A 21489-nucleotide genomic window follows, 5' to 3' on the forward strand; every position below is an offset into this window, starting at 1 on the left:
CTGACCTTATGGTAACCATAGAGACCAGATCCGAGCAGATGTATTAGGCTTTGATTGGGGTTAGAGTAATCATCTCAGGCTTGATAAACTGATTAACAAGAGGCGGAATTTCCAGAAATATATTATTCGCCAAACCTCATCCGACAAAAATACGACCAAAATAAGTCCAGTCAGTCCTGCAGTCCTCTTGTTTTTATCAAGTGAATAGTTGTGTAAATTATGAGAAATATATCCACTTATTCACAGTGAAGGCTGATTTGTTTCAAACTAACTCAAAACTTAAATGTCTGTGAATATATCTTTTAAAAAAGGCAGTAAAACTCAATGAATTCACTTTATATTCATCTGTCACTTAACGCCACTTCAGTAGTAATTAAAGAGGAAGCGTGAATCGTAAGAGAAATCAAAATTTTCTGCTAAATATGACTCCATTTTTTACTAGAATTGCATTTTGCAGGCACCACAGCAGTTGAAGAGTCCAAACCACAGCCCGCCACTAGATGTCAGGTAAAGCCCAGACTTGGATTTCCCCCTCACATGACGTCAGCATGCATGATTTGACTGATACGCTGGTGTCCAACTCTCTCCCACAACCTATTCATCACTTAACTTTATTCTGCAGGTCTCAGAGGATGATTCATGCTGCCACAACTCGTGGAATCCATACATAAATTATAAATGAACGGGCGAATGATCTCTGGGTTAATAGAATTGGTCTGACTGGACAATATGCCAGATAGTAATTGAAGACAAAAACACACATACTGGAAAAGGTCACTGTCTCTAATCTCTTTTTTAAATTACACATGCACAAACAAGCTCACAGGTTGAGACCCATGATGGCTTTGTTTCTCACAGGGATGTTTTTTTTTTTTTGGGATCAGATTGTACTTTGGTCTACCTCCATTAGCATCTTGTGTATTTTCCATAGGGGTGCCACTTTACACTGCATAGGGCATGTTGTGAGGGTACGATCGTGAAACCACACATGGAATCGCACACGTTCTCACACATAGACACCACCGCGGGCACACAAACACACTCCTACTTACAAACAGGGGTCATGTCACGAGTCACTCCCAGATGTTTCCGAGAGATAATGATGCTGATCTGTTAACATGGTTGAGTGCTACTTGTCATGAAGATGGATGAAGGAGTCTGTAAAGTTGGAGAGATGAGCGCTGGCTTTATTTATGTGTATCTGATATGTCCAACACAAAACAGTCCTGAGGAGTGCTGACAACGGCTGGTTTTGAAAAAGTTGGACTCCGGTTGGACTCCATGACAGGTGTTTGTGTTTGGCCACCACCTATGGGAACCTGATGTCCCTTCATACTGGTGTGTGAGCTCTTGTAAACAGGGCTATTTAGACAGCCCGCTTTCAGGTGTCTATACACCGGTATGACCTCCTGCTGGCCAGGGCCAATCCCAGCAGAAAGTAAGCCCAGCAGGGGATCCCCAGACCGGGATCCCACCTCTTAAGATCTCCCCGCCAGTGTTAGCTCAACTGGTGGGTCCAAGACAGCTGCTACAACCTGTTCGACCTCTCACACCTTCATAGTGGGAACACACCGACCAATTCAACATAGGACGCGGACGAGGGGGTGAAGGGACCCTTCCAAAGCCAACTACTGGTGACTTCTAAAGAGGATCTTATCTTAAAGGAATAGTTTGATATCATGGAAGATGTGTTTAGGCGCACAGGGGAAATACTAGCTCAAATTAACTCTGTCCAAACGTGACACCTACCAGCACCTCTGAAACTCAATAGGATCGCGTTTATGTAATCCATGCAAACACTGAAGTGTTAGCACGACAGCTCATCATTTTCCTGTTGATTATTCACAGTCAAGAGTGGTACTTTGTGTTGGAAAGTGGTGGTGACATAAGGGCCCAGAATACTTTTGTTTAAGTTGTCTTCAAATACACTGTCAGAGAGGGAAACTGAGAAGACATTAGCAACTACTTCGCTGTAACCATACCTACTGTAAAATCCAGCAGATAAGACACAATCATCTTGACATGTCTGCAAACCTCATTCTAGTTAGCAAGCTAACTAACCAGTCCATCCAGTGTGTTACTACATGCTGATCACATCCGTTATTATCGAAACCATTTTCTTGCGCATGGTGGATGTTGTTTAGCCTTAGCTTATGGTGTACTCCATGTACATTTTAGTTTCTGGAGTGAAATGTTGTCGTAATTTCACACCAGAATCGGCAGCAGCCAGTTACAAATAAGTTGCTGATGGCTAACCATGATAAAGGTTGGTAATGAATTCAGTCATTTCAAAAAGTGCTGGGTATATGTCCCCAGCGTCCCCAGTGTAAATGACACCTAGAAGACTTCCTGTGGTCTCCAATTGCCTGGCAACTGTTCTTGTTGACATGGCATTGTTCCGATGGCCCATTATTCCGAAATCCCAATAGTCTAAAAGATGTCCCATTGGACCGCGAGCCCATTCGTCCAACACCCCTTTGTCCCGAATACAAACAGCCATTGCTCCGAAAGCCCATTTCACAGAAAATACACAGTTGTTAGTTCAGTGGCTGCCATTGCTCCTGAGATTTACGCTGCTTTGTCAAGGAATACCCCCTTAGCGTGAATTGATAGCTCTAACACTAACCTGCTTATCGAGATGTCATAGGAAACACACTTCATTAGGTAGCACATATGAACTCAACACCAGCTCTCTCCTGTCTCCTGGTAAACTGGGGGTTTTGCCCTTAACAGATTATCTCTCTAGCCTTACAAGAAACAACATTCCCAAACCAATGTACCAAATAAAAGTCAGGGCTTCACAGCACTGGGCTTTTGTTTTTGAGGATTACAGGCTGTTGGTCCAATGGGACGCGGTTTCATAATAACTGTTGGAACGAATGGGCAGTTATCCTGTTCTCAGCACAGAAATACTGGTAAATTGTCATTTTTACACTTCAGTTGTGGAACAAATTAAACAAAGACGACCTAGTGTGATAGGTGTTGGAAGTGAATTTGCAAGATAAAGCCTGTTTTCTAGTCTTTGTGGTACATTAGGCTGACTGTTGTCCGTTGTTCAGGCCTGACATGCCATTTGCAACCAGCAGCCCAGCCTGAGACACTCAGTACTGCCCTTTCTTGCCTGAGCATCTCAGGCGAAATCAGAACAATCTTATACTTCTTAACACTAATTTTTCACTCTGTTTTGTTGTTTGAATTCAAGTGTTTTCCTGTAATCTTATTGTCTCTCTGTTTGACCAGTTTATTTTCTTGTAAAGCACTTTGTAACTATGTGTTGATTTCCACTGTAAAGCCTTGTAAATGTCAAGAAAATGTAAAAGATGAATCAATAAGATACCAAAATTAATAAGTTAATGTCCCCCTTCCAGTTTAAAAGAGGAATCCTTTGGGTTTTGCCTGTCAATACGACAGTAGGGCATGTAAGCCGTCTGAGCTCTCATCAGATTGCACTTTCCTCTGTTAGAACAACCGAGCGATGCCTTTGTGTTGAAGCACAAGTTATGACGCTTGTGCTTGTCACTTTGCAGACTCTAATGTACATTTTTAGCATTTACTCACAGAGGACACATAGAAGATATGCGCTGAACGACAGCTCCACAAAGACAACAGCGCTGACACCTGCATTAAGTTTCAATACCAACAACAGCTGCAGCCCAGTGGAGATGCATGGAGCTCAGACACTTTTGTTTCCCATGTTTGCTGCCAACATGAGCACACAGGCACACACAGATGCAGAGCCGCGGCCAGTGACACACACACACCGCTGGGCTGTGTGTCCCTCGCTCGGCAGACAAGCCGCAGTTATTTAGTCTGCCTCCCAGTTTGTTTGCCCACTGTCTTCTCTCTTTTGTTGCTCTGCCTTGGGCTTTGTTTGATGTGAACTGCTGACTGTAGCAAATGACAGTTGCAGCTGGGATAATGATGAGTGAGGACGAAAAGGGTCACGCCAAATGACAAATTATGGAGGTGGTCAGGCTGGATAAACAGCGGTGTTTCTGTGTTTGTGTTCAAAAGGCAACAACTGAATGGTTCTCTTCATTCAGTCATTAGAGCACACTGGGAAGTGGCCAAAGCGTACTTGGTTTCCTCACATGTGCAAGCAGGTCTAAAGCAATTGTTAAGGTCAATAGTTCTGCTGGCCCATTTCTGCAGTGCACCGTGCTATGCACACACACACACACACACACACACATACACATACACATACTGAGATATCTGGCCAGACATCCAAACTGTGTCCTTCCCCTCCCCAGCTCAGCTCCTTGGAGTCGAGCTCCAGTAAAGTACCTTTGGCAGCGAGGCTACAGAACGGCTTGTTCTCTCGATGCCGGGCCCCGCTCCACCCACAGCCTGCTGCAGGTGGGGGTTGGGGCATCTGCAGGGCAGCGCTCAGTGCAGCTAATGGAAGGGAGGCCTAATTCTTGAGTGTTTAGGGCGAGTTTACAATGATGTCATACCAAAACCTTTCTTCATGGGTGAAAAAGACTGAAATATTCTCTTTAACTCAGAAACTCCTCTAGTGCCTCAGGTCGAAAAGAGAGAGAGAGATCATTGTCATGGGAGCAATGTTGAAAATAGTAAATAAATGAACTAAAACTAACAAATGTACAAATAAAGGAAAATTTCACATAAATTGTATATACATGTAGCCTTCATTGTATACGGGGGTCTGGCTGATATTTTGGATCTGATATTCAGCATTGCTCCGAATCATGGTATCAGTGTTTTGTTTCGCTGTAATCCAACTGCCGATAAGATAAATATGTTTCATGAAAATGTGGTAATTAACTCTGACGGAGCATGCAATCAACAAACCAACTAGTGAATAAGGTTATCACATACAGTCAATGTAGTTTGAGCGGAAGTATGTAGTGTAACGTAGCAGGAAAAATGAAAATACCTCAAAAATTGTACTTTGTACATTACTTGAGTAAATGTACTGGGAGTGGATCTTGCGCCTGATGATGATCCATCAGTGAACAGGTGAGTTTTGTGGAGTGCAGTGTGTGACTGAGGGTGTGTGTTTGGTGTGGGGGGAGGGTGCAGAAATAAAATACGGCCCTACTTCTTGCAGGGTTCACCCTCTGCATCCATGAATGTTGCTGTTGGAGGTCACGGCATATAGCAACAGTTTGGAGGAAACATGAGACAACTACCAGACAGGCGCTCACATATACACACAGCCTATACTGCGACATCGTTTTCCTTAACCCATTAAACTGACTTTGTTGGGATACATATCTAGGAACTTAAGAGATGAGAAGTGTAGAAACATGTTTTCACTTTAAAGTGTGCATGTGTCCGCATGACTGATGTGTTATCAGAGATCAAATCACTGACTAATCCAGAAGGCAGAACGCGGCCTCTTTCATACGCAGTTCAATAAATAGACCATTTGGAGGGATTTTTATCACTTTGATGCAAAAATCATTGGAGCATAAATGTGTAAATGGAGAGAACTGGCATATCAACCGATGCATGTAGTGTTGTTACTGGATGGTATTCGCTTGGATTGTTTGGAGTTTGAATACCAGCAGTCTAAAATCTTTGTTGCATGTTACCTTCCCCTCTCTTTATCTGTCTTGTCTCCCTCTCTCTACTTTGATAAAGATGAAAATCCCTGAAAGACTCCATCTCCTTTATACTCCCTCAAGTAACTATGAATAGCAGACTTCCATTGTGTGCGGTGTCACACTATGTTTGATGACTTCCTGCTGATATAAACACCGGATCTTTTTGAACTTTTGAACCAAACTAATTAAAGTGTAAAAAAATGCAACAATTCAACAACATAAGCAATTATCCAAAATAATAGCTTCTCATTCATTCCCCTGGTCACTGATGCCTTGGTTTTCTAGAGAGTTGTTCCTGTTTACGATAATGTTTCAAGTGTGGAAGATCACAGAGGACTGCAATTCTGTTTTAGGGTGGGTTTCCCTCTAAAGACACCCAGATACACACTTGCAAATTGGACCAAAGGAAGAGAAGTTTACTCAGTCGCTCTGCTGCCCAGACTGAGGTAAAGCAGTGGGCACTTTTTCCATATTCAGTAATTATACTGCTTGTACTGCTAAGAGCCACTCTCAAGGCTGATATCTAAACACAGGAAACAAGAGTGAGACCGAGCTCAGATGCACAGAGCAAGACTCCTTTACGGAGAACAGACCGTTTCCAATGATTCTACAAATCCTTTCTGAGATATCCATCTTTCAGTATTCATGGTGTCCACCAATAAACAAGCTCTGCCTTTAATTTGCACAAAAAGATACAAACCTCTGCATCTCACTGGATGCATGTTTCATACAGGCCTCTGCAAAAGCACACGGACGCATATGCGCATGTACAACTATGTTCAAGTGCACAGACGGATCACTAATCCGGCACAGGTTCAGATTTTGGCAGTGTGTCATCAATTCTGCATTCAGCGCACTTTCACACAGTCAGCATCCTAAAAATAGCTGAAGGACTTTGGCCCTCTGCCCAGCCTCCCTAACTGTCAATAAGTTATCTCCTCCCTCGCACAAACGCTCAACTTTCAAACCTACCGTACCACAACCATTAACTGCACGGCTTCCCAAACACCACACGTAAATTGTAAAGTATTCTGATTTGGACTGCCTCAAGCATGTGGTAATGCACCGAGAGCTAACATGACCGATCACAGACATTTATAAATCATTTACCAGACATGAGAGGATGCACTGTCTACGGGAACACTGTCTGTTTTTATTTCCTGTATGAGGTGAAAATACCCGACAGTATGAGGAGGGCCGTGTCTCTGCTGGTTGTTTGCGTTGCCAGTTGTTGTGTCTCCTCTCCAAGTTTTTATCTGAGGTCTCCCGTCTCTTTATCTGCTCAGCTTGACTATCCATCTCTATCAATCCCACATCTTACTCTCTGCCTCCTCCGCCTTACTTACCTTTTGATGACGGTTACAGATAACAAGGCTTCTGGTATTGTGACTACTCTTGTTTTCATTTTTTCCCCAAGCTGAGGAATGTCTGCCTTTTTCGAATTTGAGTCATTATTATGCGGCTACATGAGTTTAAAGGTAGCATGAACAATGGTTGTTGGCCCACCTAAATACTCGCCAGTGCAACTGACAACGCAAACAACCTTGTACAGTGAACGTCACTCCTGTTTTTCCCGACTGTACTAGAAAAATAGCTTGCTGCTGTAATATGCAGTCAATAATGGATCCATAGCCAAATGGTTGCCAAGACAGATGCCTCAGGTATAGAATATCACTCCTGAGAAGCTTCCATGCCACACAGTAACTCATCCACTGCACACGTTTTTGCTGGCAGTTTATGCGTCGACAGGCCGAGCCAGCATGCAAGACTCTGGAGCACTAAGGGTTACTGTAATGAAACCTGGCAAGGAGGGGAGAGGGAGAATGTGAGGGGTTAACTGGGGCGAGAGGGTCAGGAGTTGAAGCTGGGAATGTTTTCCCCGGCCTGGCCTTCCCTTGACACAGGCCTGTGTGCCATCCAGTCCCTAGGAACAGATGTACCCACAGCCAGGGTTAGAAACACCTCCCTCCCTGTGGTGTCCCCATTACTGGTAAACACTGATCCTGGAGCAGGTTAGGAGAGGACAGGAAGACAGACGGTACTGGACATGGTATCGATGGGAACTCAGCTGCGTGCCAAAGAATCCCACTGCTTCTCCTCGCTTGTAACAAGTCTCTCGTTGGCAGAGGCATGTGTGCAGTTGAAAGCAGCTCTTTCCAGTTTCTTTATCATTAATTTCATGAACTATCTTCCATCATCGTTTCGTCAGAATTTCCACATGAAAAAGCCGATCTGTCACAAACGATCCACATGCACAGCTGGATATTTCACAGTGGGAACTTCAGGTCAAGTGCTGCAGTAGTTAAAGGGCTCCACAGCAGCCCTATCCCATTACATGGGCCAACAGCCGTCACACAGCAGCCCTCTGTTCACTAACCCATAGCCTAAATCTCTGCTGGACCTAAACACAGTGGGCTGGTGGTAGAGGGGGTGGTGGCACGGCAGGATGAGGGTTAAGTTCAATGCTGGACACAGTGGGGAGGAAATCCTGTCTGAGTCATAGGTGAGGGGTCACTGGGGGTCAGTTCCTATCCTAAATCCTTAGTTCAGGGTTGTCAGATAAACTCTGACCTTGAACTACTCTTCTGAGGAGCAACTCGTGCGTATCGCCAAAGACCGGAGCAGCTGCCTCGAGCAGACACCGAGCTTCTTATTGAATCATTTCTGTAAGCGTCTGCAGACCACATTGAAAGCTCGGTTTCAAACAAAACCACAAAAGGAGAAACCTCACAGTGCCCCTCAAACATATCAAAAGATTTGATCAATCATCGCCTAGAGAACACTGCAAGGAACAACATAACATACAGCCACCCAACTGTGAACCATGCAGGGAGCTCCTTGGCAGACAAGATTTCACATCGCTCTCTGTTGACAATCAATCTGGTTCACCAACATAAGAGTCTGGCTGTGATGCGGGCTGCAATGAAACAGGATCCTGGCGGGCAGAAACTCAAAGGGGAAAGAGTGAGAGAGACAGTGAGAGGGAGAGACAGGCAGAGAGAGAGAATGGAGGGAACAGCGCACGGCCCTGCTCTGTCTCCAATCAACTTGACATGTGTGACTTGTGTCTGCGTCTCCACTGGAAACCCCACACGCCAGTTTCAACAAACGGTGTTGTGGGGAGTGGTAGGCAGGAAGTGGGTGGGACCAGCCAGAAGGGAAAAAAAAGAAGAGGAAAAGACGAAAAACAAAGTTTCATAAATACCACAGTGAAGTAAAATCAAGCAGAATCAATTTTTTGTTCTTGTCGTCTGAGATATAAGCAGTTTCAGAGCTCCACCACATCCAGCATCGACATCCCAGTCTCTTATGAGCCGTCTTTAACTCCAGATTCACACCTCTCTCTCTTCTGGCATTCAGGCTCGCCCGCCTGGCCTGTGTTTCTACTGGGAGCCCGACCAAATCATCTGCCCTTCTCCTGATCTGGTGCCTCTAACCTGACACACTGTATCAGGTTATCTCGCGTGTATCCAAATGTGCATGTGTGTGCGCCTGTGTGTTAGCGGAGAATCGCGTGTCATCTCCTGGAAAGAGGAGAAAGGGGTGACAGAGGGGAGAAAGCAGAGTTTATGAGAGGAGGAGGAATATCATTGTAGTTTGTCTAGCTGTTCTCCAGTTGTGGGTAATCGCAGACAGTATCTGACAGCTTCTACGGATATTCGAGGCTAATCCTGATGTGCTTTTTGTTCTGACTTCTTCTATTTCAGAAACCATATATGGAGGGAGGGGTTTTTCTCTTTTTTTCACTTTACTAGCGTGGGCCGAGGGAGTGAGCTCTAAAAATAAAACACATGTTCCTCCAGGTCTGTGGGAGCAGGGGCCCCCAGCGTATTGTTTTGGGATAAGGGGGGAGGACCGGGAGGATCTGGCCTGGAGAGATTCTGCAGAGTGGATACAGACAGAGAGGGAGAGAGTGAGCGAGCGCGGAGAGGGCAGGGCTGCTGTACTTTTCAAGAAAAGAGTTGAGGAAATATTCTCTCTTGCACGCGATTATATGCAAGTTGTTTGGTAATGCACACTCACACGATGAAAGGAAAGGGAATTGAAAGTCAATTTTATTCAGTTACCTCTAGCCACCTCTCTGTTCCTGAAACCATCGGGGGATTGAAATGTGGGGCAGTGTGTTTGTGTGTGTTTACTTGAAAGTGTCTGTGTGTGTGTGTGTGTGTGTGTGTGTGTGTGTGTGTGAGATGGGGTGAGGGTCGGTTAAGGATTGCTGTGCATAATGCTGAGTACACCCCAGCTGAAAAGGTGCATCCATGAGCCTTTTTATTGATTTCCTAAGCCCTCAAGCAGTAAGGACAGGGGTTAAGAGTATCTAAAGGGTCAGTGCGCAAAAAACTGAGCGGAGTGTGTGTGTGTGTGTGTGTGTGTGTGGGTGGGTGGGTGGGTGTGTGTGTCTGTGTTGTGGGGGATAACTGTATCAAAGGAGTGTATCCATCAAGCTAAAGTGGGTGGACCAACCAGCAGCTAAGAGCTCTTTCCTTGGTGAGGAATGAGTTAAAGCCAGCTGACTGGGATGTGTGGGGGGAGTTTGCACGGAGCAGAGAAGGGGAAATGAAGGGATATTAAGGGAGAAATAAGCATGAGTGCCGAGGGGGCTGGATGTATCACGTGTCTGGATTTAGCACCCGTCCTCCTACCTCCTACCGCTGTATCTTTGTAGACTGTTCAGCAAAGTGGAAGAGGGAAGAGTGGGGGAGGAGTGTGTGTGTGTGTGTGTGTTTGTGTGTGTGTGTGTGTGTGTGTGTGTGTTTGTGCGTGCGTGTGTTAGTGTGTGCGCAAGAAAAGCAAAAAAAAGAATGAGAGTCAGGTAAGAGCAAGAAATAAGATGTGCAGAAAAAGACGGTAACCAAACACTGAGGCTAATTACTGATATCATGACAAATCTGATCTCCTCTTCAAAGAGGGTATTTTTAAAATCAGCCAGTCATGCTCTCATGCTCGCTCACTACTGATGCTAAAGGCAGCCAAGTAGCGTGAGATGCAACACTTTTGCATCTGATACTATAGTATAGTATTATTCCATTGTATGGGTCTAAGAGTAGTTAGACTTTTCAGATCAAGATTTTAAATATAAACATGTGGTCAGTTCGTTATTCCTTAAGCCTGCTTTTACTTTATTTTGAATGAGGTTTCTTTAAAGTGTAGCGTTGCTGCTTTTACTCAAACGTGCAGTGAGGGATATATTGGCAGAAATTGAATATATATAGTATATTTATATATTTTTATCAGTGTACAGTGACCTGAAACTGATGATTGTTGTGTTTATGTTACATCAGAACAGACAAGTCAAACCAGCCCGGCCGCAGGGATAATTAAGATGTTGGCTGTCAACGTTTCTGAAAACCACTGGTATGTTCACATTTGTAGGTGTCAATAGCTATGTAGTTGAGATATCTACAAAACGTGTCATACCACTTTCACGTTACATGTTTATGTCACTTTCAGATATTAGGTGGTGGAGGGGGCTGTGGCAGGAAAGGCCCAGTTAGTGACCGCATTTCGAGACTGCGTTTCAAAATTTGTAAGCAGGATACCGCTGGATAGTTTTAAGGAGACAGCTGGACAGCTTCCAGCCGTGTTTGTGGCAAAACATTGTCTTTCCTTAAACCTAACCACTCTAAGCGGTTTTTGTGCCTAAAAACCTAAGCAGACCATACACACAGCATTATCACAACATAAAGTAGAAACTTGCACCCAGCGACATGTAAAGTTGCAACATAAAGAAATGTAGAAAATGTTTTGACATATCTGTGGTTTTACAGAAATGTACATTGCCAACATTTATTCTTGCATTTGCTCTAAAGTGGGCATGTTGTTTTGTTTTTTGTGTGTTTCTAGCAAATGTTAGATGCAGCTTGGTCAAGGGCACTGACTTAGATCTTGAGTTGTTTCCTGAGTGTGAGAATTGACCAATGCCCCTTTGAGTTAAATGCAGAGTACCAGTTTCACTATGAAGATTGGACGATATGTGATCAAATAAAGATTATTCTCCTTCTTCCACAGTCACTGGTGATAACTATTTATATTTTAATTATGTGCAGTAAAGTACATTAATATGCTATTCAGTTGTGTTTTAGATCCTTTTTGTTGATTCTATTATAGAATTGTATACAAGGCAGGAGATTTAAATCACAACTGATGTCTATTTGCATTCATTACAGAGTATAATCTAATGTGCGAATGCCACAGATATGTCAGATTGTAAGAACACCTTCACTAATGAGTGTTTGGTGGTTTTGAATCCCTTTATCATCATCATACCCACAGAGGACGTGGGACGCTTTGTCAGTGCGGAGGGGCGTGTCACTCCGGGGAGTGTCTGTGCTCGGCCAATCAGAGCGCAGACGCGAGGCATGTGGGCGGGGCAGCTCCTCCCACTCCACCCTGTCCCAGCTGCAGCACGCTTTTGTTCAAACTCAGAAGTCTGACTGTCGGAGCTTTACAGAGGTGCACTCTCATGTCACTCACCAAATGTGTTTATTAAAAGCTGACAGCGGCCGTGTCGCTCGTGTCAGGCGCCTTCAGCTCGGTGTGTTTCTCACCCACAACGCCGCTTTTGGAAACTGAATGTGTGTTTCCTGCACTTTGGTCGTCTGAAGTTCAAACAGGGAGAGCAAGGTGTCTGGAGGGAGAGGGAGGATTTTTTTTTTTTCTTGAACCGGTTCGCTGCCGGTGTCGCCGGAGTACGACTGCTGTCATGTACAGTGAGGAGACATCTGTACATGTTGACTGACAGAGAGGAGAGAGCGACGCTTATGCTACTCCTCATCCTCCTCCTCGCTGGATATCTATGGAGAGGGTCTCCTGCTGTCTGCTCTGGAGTTACTTGCGGCCGAGGCAACACCGCGAGTGTTGAATTCACCGACCTGGATAGCAAGAGAGGACACACTTAACCTCATTTGAATGCCTTTGCAAGGAGTTTGCTGGTTTCTGTGCTGCAGGCAGGGCTTCAGTTTGCTTGGACGGGACTATGGGGAGAAAGAGGAGGAAGAGTCTTTTGAATTGCGCAACAAGGAGGACTTGACTCCCAATGGACGGGTAAGAACCCTCCACCTGCACTGCACAGGAGCTCATGTGCATGAATACTTCATACACACAAGTTCACTCAATGTATTGAAATGCTGGGACTGTAACAACCCATGAAACAGGTTCAGCTTCAGGAAACATAATCATAATTTTATGCAAACAGATATGGTTACAGTGTTTGGTTACTTTAAGAACTCTAGATATGGATTTGGATTTATGATAATAAAAGTTCCCCTACAGTGTTACACATGTTACCTGTTAGCTGGGAATCACCATCTTCTTCCATGCAAACCTCTATAACAGACGCAGGATAGATGTATTTATGAATGTATTGCTGCCTCTGGCCAGTGTGACGTTCAGGTTTGCTTGGTCTTGAAGGCTTGGGGAACATTGAGCAATCCCTCACACACACGCACACCCACGCACACACACACACATATTCTGATGCAAGCTTTAAACCCAGTGTGTTGAACTGATCCTGTGTGTTTGGCCTCCGTCCGCTCAATTGCAAATAAGACTGCGGCCTTGTCTTCTCTGTAATGTTAGTCATCTGATCAGGCACAGAGAGTTCAGCATTGTCCACCCACTTGTGAGGGGGCATTGTTGCCTTGAATTGAGGTAGGCTCTCTCTGTATGACCCTATGTACAGCTCTTTATGTACAGTCTCTTAGAAAAATCCACCCTCAAATATTCATTGGGACTGTGCACTTTTCCTCGCTCTCATCAAGGAGAGTTTTCTCATAAATGTTTGGCCTTTGACTCCAGTGCAAGCTTGATTTTTATAACGTATAACTTGGTATGGTAGGCCAAGGTATTCTGTGCTGCAAAGACATGACTACTGATAAAAGTGATATCACCTGGAGCCCCCTGCTTGCATAGCCCGCTGATATATTTATTGGCCCTTTTGTCTGTGTGCAACCAACCAGTGCGACACCACAGCAATTTGCATGAAAACGTTGGGAACAGATAAGTTTTACACAGTTATTGCCTCAACAGAAATCTAACAGTACCAGTGGCCGCTTGATAAGAGCAACATCTGTTGCTCAGGGGGTATCCAGAGAGGTGTTGGTGTGTAGCACTCTTCTTCTTGGCAAACATCCCCGTTCTTGGTCTTAATGTACCATCTGCCTGGCCGTTGGCGGTCAGAGGCACCCAACTACCCTCCACATTCACGATCGATACAAGATCACAGTAACATGTCCCAATGGAGGCGTCTGATGGCCCTTTAAAGCAAGACACAGTAACTTTCCCTGACCCCTCATTAAAATGCTCCATCTGCGCGACTGTGCTCCTGCGGGTGGCTCGGGTTTAATGTTGGTTTGTTCAATCGCAGATGTGTTGCTTGTAGAAGAATGTGGCTCTAAGAGATGATGGCATTGATTCAGGTGTTGGTTTGTGATCTGCCGTTAGTCTCCCTAAAAGATAAGTCACGTAGCATATACTGCCTCACTTTAATGGTTATTTCCAGGGGCCCGTTCAAACTTGTGAAAATGATGTAATTTTTACACAAGAATCCTATTAGTTCCTACAAATGACACAGATGGACGGCTCACACACTGCACCAAGTAGTGACGCCTCAAGTGACACTGCTCTTCATCAGACTTAAGATGAAGAGTGTTTCATTTTTGTTTCATGGTGTGCTCATTTTCGATATTTTCTTTTTTTATGTTTGATGATCCTATTTTTGCATAGTTCCTAAAACAGAGCTGTCGCTATCATTTTCTGATAAAAGGTAACAAATGTACATCTCGTAACACTCTTCTTGTCTGCAGCTGCTCTATCCGCTGTTAAATCGCTGATTAGATTCTTGGTTCTGTTGATTTCTTGCTTGTAAATATTTGTAAATGTGATGTGACGTGTGCTGAGCCATACAAAATATAGTCTGTGATAGATTTTCCCTTGAAGAACATTCTGTCTTCCTCTATCGTGTGATCAGTTTATCAGCTCAGCTCTCAATGGGAGGAACCGTTTTAATGACTGATGGATCTGATAGTGTTTTAACAAGGAACCAAAAGCAGTCAACTGCTCTTTTGAATTACACAAGCCTTCATTGTTGTAATAAATGTACCCAGGTGTTCTGAAGTAATTGATTATTGATTCCTAATTGCTTACAGGGAATGATGTGCTTCCACAAATCCTGTTTTCTCTTGAAGTGTGTCATTGGTTCATCCTGGGTATTGTAACTCCTGTGTCAATAGTTCACACTGAGGCATTAATTAAGACCACAGCTGAACAGCTCTAAGCCAACATCATCAGCTGACTTACTCTTAGCCAGTGAAATTCACTACTCTCCCTCAGAATATACAGATCTAACTGGTACTGTTTGGTTTTCCATGGTGTCAACAGAGGGGGTGGGGGGGTAGAAGATGGTCTACAATGATTCCCAGGGAAAGCCCCTCAGGGCTACCGTCCATTGTTTACCCAGAGTGCTCCATTTCATGCAGATCTTGACAAGCTGCAGTTTCAGACAGCAGGTTAGACCTCCCTGGGTGTATATGTGTGTCTTTTGGACTTTGTAACACTGAAATACTCCATTTAGTAGACCTCCGTCCAGCTCCTGCCAGGGTTAACCACAGTAACCCACAGGTCTGGTGGAGTCTCCCTCGCTCAAGACATCCAAAACCTCCACCACCATCTCCTGCCTTGTTTTCCAACATGCTGCCAGAGGGATGCCACGATGTGTAGCATCCACAGCACTGAAGGCATAGACGACTCACATTTCTTTGCCAGGACTCTACTCACTGAGGTTGGAATCATGAGTCAGTGCTGACGCTCGTGTAGGCTTGGCCTTTAAGAGCACAGGGCCATGTCAGAAGCCCTTTTCCCTGCATGTTTACAGTCCTCATTCAAAGAAACTGCTCTCCAACAGCTGCCCAAACAGTCACACAGAGCTGAATGCCTCCAGTGTTGGGACAGCAAGGCACTAATTTTAGGACAGGACATCCGTCATTCACTCTTCTTTCCATGTTTCCACTGAAACTTTATTCAGTTTTTATGTAATGTGAAGTCACCTTTACCAATAAACTGCTGCCACAGAGCGCTGGGGCCGGGGCAGTTGTAAGTGTGGGCTGGAGCACCGCAGTGCATCCTGTTACTTGGAACAAATGGGCACAGTCCGGCCATGCTGAGAGCGGGTCCCATTAACCGTCACTACTGCCCTCTGTCTTCAGAGGTGTCATGGTACGCTGGTTTATATTTGGTTTCCGTTGCGTCTCTGCCTCACCACCTCCAGGCCACACATCTGGTCTTCAGGCCGACACTGGCTGAGCCCAAGCATTTCCTCCTGGTTACTCAGCCTCCCAGGAGAGCTGAAGGGAGAGAGAGAGAGTAGATCTGGGGGGAAGCGAGAGCGGAAGTCAGCCACGGAACGAACACATCACGGCATCTTTCCCTCTTTCCCTCCATGCTCCACTCTAGTCTGGAGTGATTCATCCCCTGCCCGTCCAAAGGGAGAGCTTTTGCCAGGACTCTGCATCGCACGCTATCCTTGTTCCTCATCCCACAGCCCATTAACTCTATTGGAAAGCTACTTTTCTGTGAATTGTCACGATTTGTGGAGAGTTACTGAAAATATCCTAACTTGATCTACCTGACCCATTAGTTTATCGATCCTGTGATTGGTTTATATCATGGAATTACAGCTCTGTAGTCAGTTGACGTGATTAGTATTGATTTGTCATTTCAGTCACGGCAGTCTGTCTGGATTGGTTAAATCATTTATGGCTAACAGATGCACACTCTTTCATTCACAAGCTGACACTGTTCAGTTATTCTTGTCTGTCTGGTTTGACTTTTACAGTACCTCTCCCTGAGTTAAACATTAATCAAATCTAATTATCCAAACCCTCATCTTTTCCTCATTTGCCTCGCAGTCCATCTGCCTTTTAAATATAACACAGACTCCAGGCCTATAAATTTGCAGTTTGTGTTTTCTTTGTTATTTTTGAGCCATCCGAAAAGAACCAGCACACTTTTTTTTTGCAGCGCAAGGGCTATATTTAGGCTAGTTTGCCCAGTAGTAAAGTGTGGTGTGTGAACTGTGAGGGGCCCAGAGCTGACCTGGATAGTGTTTCAGGTAGGCCAACACCCCCGAGCTGGGCCGGGGAAGCCACAGGAGCTGGCTCAAGGCTGTGGCTCACAGAGACAACAAGTCAGGCCACGAGGACACACAGTGCTGCCCTGCACATCAGGGAACTGGTCCAAATTGCACACAGGCAAGCTCTGATGTCTGATGGGGTTTTCCAAGGTCAGGTTGGGAATCTAGGGGCCTAAGTGCTGTGAAAGGAAACATATTTCCCATCTTCTGCCTAACAGGGAAGTCCTGGAATCAAAAGTTCATTGTTCCACCCGTGAAATTTGATTTTATGTGTGTGCCAGCGGTGGCCCAATTTGTAGTCACTAGAAGCAGTAACTCCAGTTTCGAGAGAAAACTTATGACCAGGAAAGAGGGAATGCGATTTGATATGAGTAGCTGGCTTTAGTTGAGATAACATTCAGCTAGTAATTTCTGTATGATTTGTGGCTGTGTTCATCAGATAATGAACATAAGACCCTCAAGGTTTCCTTGTCTTTCCCACTTGTTTTCATCAAGCCTTTATCACCAACTTGTGATTCTATAAACATGTCAATAGAAAAGATGAAGGCAACTGCTCCTGATATGAGTCAAACCTCAGGTTCAGGGTTATTTTAGGTTAACAACCTTCCCAGAGAAAAACACTGATCTGAATAAAGGCATTTCAGGATTTGCTGGTTGGGGTTCATGCAGCTATTGCACAAAAGATTCCTCTGTTCCCCACTCCTATATTAAATGAGCCTGTTTTGCATGCCATATTTCTCTCCACCAGCTCACCCCTTGCAAGTGAAAGCCAAGCATTACAGGAACCGAGCAGCTATGTGCTGCGACTGCCAGGAATGGCTGCATGCTCTACTGTAACATGGCCACTGAAGGCTAACTGTTGAGGGATTACTCCAACCTGTGGACTAGTTCTAAGGACAGACTACTGTTTGTGTTGCATTATCATCTATTTACACTATTCTCTCTCTTCTGTTGACAGAGTCTGGCCGAGGTGACTGTTTCTCAACCAACTCGCACAGCCAATGGAACAAATGGGTAAGGAGAGACAGAGAAACAGATTTTTCTTCTTTTTTTACCATATTTTTAGGAAGTAATAGTTCCTTATTTTAATCTTCTGCTTCCTCTGAGTGCTGGGGATTTTTGTATTTTTTTTCTCAGGCCGGCGCACATGTATGTAAAGGCCAGTCACTTGATTTTTCACTTCTCCTGCAGTGCCTGTTGTCTCATGGGGCTCTCCTCATGTGCCCATGTGCCTAACCTCATAAACACACACACACACATGATAACCCGTGTGTGCATACAAGCAGTGCGGATTCACATGTGTATAGACAGATGATGTGACATTTCCAAGCTGCAGGGGTAACGTTTTATTGCTTGTGGATAGCGCTGTCAATTTGGACCCGTTGGAGTGTTGCCATTCAAACATGACATGTCAGTCCTCAGCAGATACTTTCGTGACCAATCACAGTCGTAACGCCAGGTTAACTGGGACCAAACTGTGTCAGCTTGAAGGCTGTTACAAGGAACCACTATTCGTCAAGAATAATGAAATTCAAATGGTCATGTGGTTGACAAGTGAATGCTAGTGCCAATGAAAAGGAGTGATTCATGGAGGGCTTGATCCAGACTATTAGTGCAGGGCTGTGATCTCAGACAGTGATGTAGCCAGGCTCTGCTCCTCTCTGTCTCTGGCATCGTGCCCTTATCACCCCTCCCCGCCCCCATCCCTCATGCACAATCTCTACTGTACATCAGTCGACTCACGGTCAATGAGTCACAAACCTCAACATGTTGGACTATCGTACATCAGAAATGAATAGACGAGGGTCTGCGGCTTTTAACAAGAAGCGAGCTGCCTCCGGAAGTTTACCTGCAGTCATACAGGACGTTCTGTCTCCTGAGGCTCTAGGGAAGGAAGAAAGGGGAATATGTGAGTAGGGAGGCAGGCTGACTGGACTGGGTGACTCAGTGCACCTCAGCAGCACTCCCAGAAGAGGTGTGGCTCGGATGTGTGTGTGTGTGTGTGCGTGTTTATACGTGTGTGTGTGTGTGTGTGTGTGTGTGTGTGTGTGTGTGTGTGTGTGTGTCACATCTACAATATAGTGGCCTCAGGTCACATGGCATAATTAACTACTGGTTTTGAAGGGAGTGTGTCAAGAGCCTGGCTGTAATCATCACACTTAGTGCAGAGATTAGAGAGCGTAGTGCTTGGTCATTACCTGGCCAACGACTGAACACGCCCAGAAGTTCAGCTGTACAGAGGGAAAGCCAAGTCAGGCTCTGATAAGTTCGGGCATTGTGGTGTTGCAAATTGGGTCATATCCTTTATCTCCAGTCTTACGTTACAGGCAGGGCAGCTCTGGTTTACTTTGTACTTTTATTGGGCCATTGAATTGAAGTGTCCAGAAGGAGACATTAATCTCGACTATTAGTTTGAAGGCCCCAGATTTGATTGTGACAGACAGCGATTTCTGTTTGTCCTGCAAGAGTGAGGTATGTATGGTAATGTGGGTACAGACACAAATGTGAGTATGAGCAATGTCGGGGGTCCTCCAGAATTCCTGGTTATACCTGCTTATTTCCTGTGTATATTGTATATTGTATGCTAAAATGTATAATAGTCACAGTCACTTATTTGAAAAATACAATTTTTATGTGTGTATTTTGAGTTCTTTACAGTACACCAACATGGCTGTCGGCAGATTCACAGTCAAATTTAATTTATTCACTGAGCCTGACATGGCTCAGCACATAGGGATTGTGTCTGACAGGGTGACACAAACCTACAATACACAGGATTATCATGTTTCAACTCAAGTCAGAAAGTAAAAAAAAAAATCTTTTTTTCTTTCTTTCTTATTTCATAGTGGCCTGATCTGTTACTGCAGGTCTCCACTCTCTGTCTGTCTGTCTGTCTGTCTGTCTGTCAGTAAGCACAATGTGCCAAGCAGCTTGCTCCCTCCCGCTGTGCTCACACTGAAATGTGTCTTACATCATCACTATTTTTTCAATCCCTACTTTCCTGACTCTTGAGTTCCTTCTCATAGCTGGAGCAGAGCAGAGTACAAAGTGTACTGGAAGGAAAGTGGACACTTGAGGACTTGTCCGCAACCCTTTCTCGACATTTGTTCCGTCTGCGTTCTCATTAGTCCCCCCCCCTTCTTCTTTGACAGTCAAAAACTTTTTTGGTGTGGGCTGCGAGGCTGTGATGTCTGAAAGAGACCAATGTTTCAGAATGTGTTTCATGTGTGTGAATTTATGTGCATGTGTGCAAGAAATATGTGCGTGAAAATCTTAGAAGTGGGCCCCACTATAATTGCCTGTCTGAGTGTCTGTCGGCCCGTCTGTCAACCATCCAACGATCACAAACTTGCCGTTTATTACGTCAGCAAATATATGAAGGTTTAATTCACATCGCTACGTTTCCCTATGAAAGTGACTTCATTTAAACTGAGAAATCACTCACGCTCTCTATCATAAAATTTCTTGCTGATCAACACTCTCCTTCAGTCACAAACTCAGACTTCCTGTCACACACACACATACACGCCCCCCTCCTCCTCCTTTCTCAAAACATGACTTTTTTTCCTCTCCCCTCTGCCTAGTCCAGAGTTTCTTGGCAGTGGTCTTGGGTAAACAGCGTATTTTTAGCTGGGAGGTCATATAGGCCCAGTCTTAATCACCACATTCCCATTTTCCCACCAGCCCAGCTTCAGCCAGAGGCCCTTGCAGCCAGCCCATGCACTGTGGGGGAGGGGATACAGACTTGAGAGAGCGAGAAATGGATTTCTACAAAGATAAACTGATTATTTAGTGCAGCAGTATGACTCACTATAATGAACGTCTTCTCAGATTGTGTTATATATCCTTGATGCTTGTTCGGACGGTGCATAAACTGTGCAGAAGCGTGTCTGAATGTCGTTTGTGTAAAATATATGAGCCTGGACATTAACAAAAAGGTTTGAAGTCGTCTATTTAAAATCACTTTGTGGAACCATCCACGTTTCATTCATCAAATAAATCTTTCTTTATTTCTTTGACACATCCACACAAGGGTCATTTCTGCAACCGTGCTTGTTCTTGTGGTCACAAGGGCCCACTTTGTATGCCGGAACATGTCTCCACTGTTTCCACTGCGGTCATCCAAGCCCAACAGCAAGGACACCACTTTTTCTGACTTTAATTAGCGTCTCGCCGTTTTGATTAGACCCTGGACTGAAATCAATAACTCATCGCTCCAGCAGCGACCACCACACAGACACAAACTAATCAACGCATCGTTCTGCTCATACTTGGTGGATTTAAGTGTGTCACAATCACTGTCTACATGAAGGGGCTGCAGACAATATGCTCATCAGTTGTGATGACCTTATTTCAGTGTGTAGAAACAGCCAATATGCTGTTGATTTGAGTCAATCAGTGGCTTTACAGTCTAAATACTGCTGTCGTCAATGTTGGTAGAATGAGAAGAATACATTTGGACTCGGCAGTGTTCGAGTTTGATTACCTCAGCATAGATACTCATGCGATTCATTGACAAGTGAAACCAAATACAAACAAACAATGTATAGCTCCTTTTCAAAATTTGCTAAATCCAGAGGTTTAACAATTAATTGATCAGCCATACTGATAAACAGAAAGTAGTTTAGGACATTTTTAAGCAAAAAAAGAACATACATTTGCTGGTTGTGTCTTTAAATGTGAAGATTTGATGTTTTAACCAAATATATATTGGTGTTGGGCTGTTTGTAAAAACAAAACAAAACAGGACATTTCACCTTTAACTCTGGGAAATGTTTCACTATTTTC

General features: G+C 44.5%; 1 protein-coding gene across 1 annotated transcript in view; it reads left to right on the forward strand.

The window, feature by feature from the left end:
* The first annotated feature begins 11983 nt into the window (after positions 1–11983).
* Positions 11984–21489, forward strand: part of plekhh3 (pleckstrin homology, MyTH4 and FERM domain containing H3) — a 34962-nt gene continuing 25456 nt past the window's right edge. The window contains exons 1-2 of the mRNA XM_030406701.1: positions 11984–12617; positions 17660–17715. Of these exons, the coding sequence (XP_030262561.1) occupies positions 12483–12617; positions 17660–17715 (191 nt within the window). The 5' untranslated portion in view covers positions 11984–12482. The remainder of the gene's footprint in view (positions 12618–17659; positions 17716–21489) is intronic.

This window comes from Sparus aurata, chromosome 23, assembly GCF_900880675.1.
Source record: "Sparus aurata chromosome 23, fSpaAur1.1, whole genome shotgun sequence".
Lineage (NCBI taxonomy): Eukaryota > Metazoa > Chordata > Actinopteri > Spariformes > Sparidae > Sparus > Sparus aurata.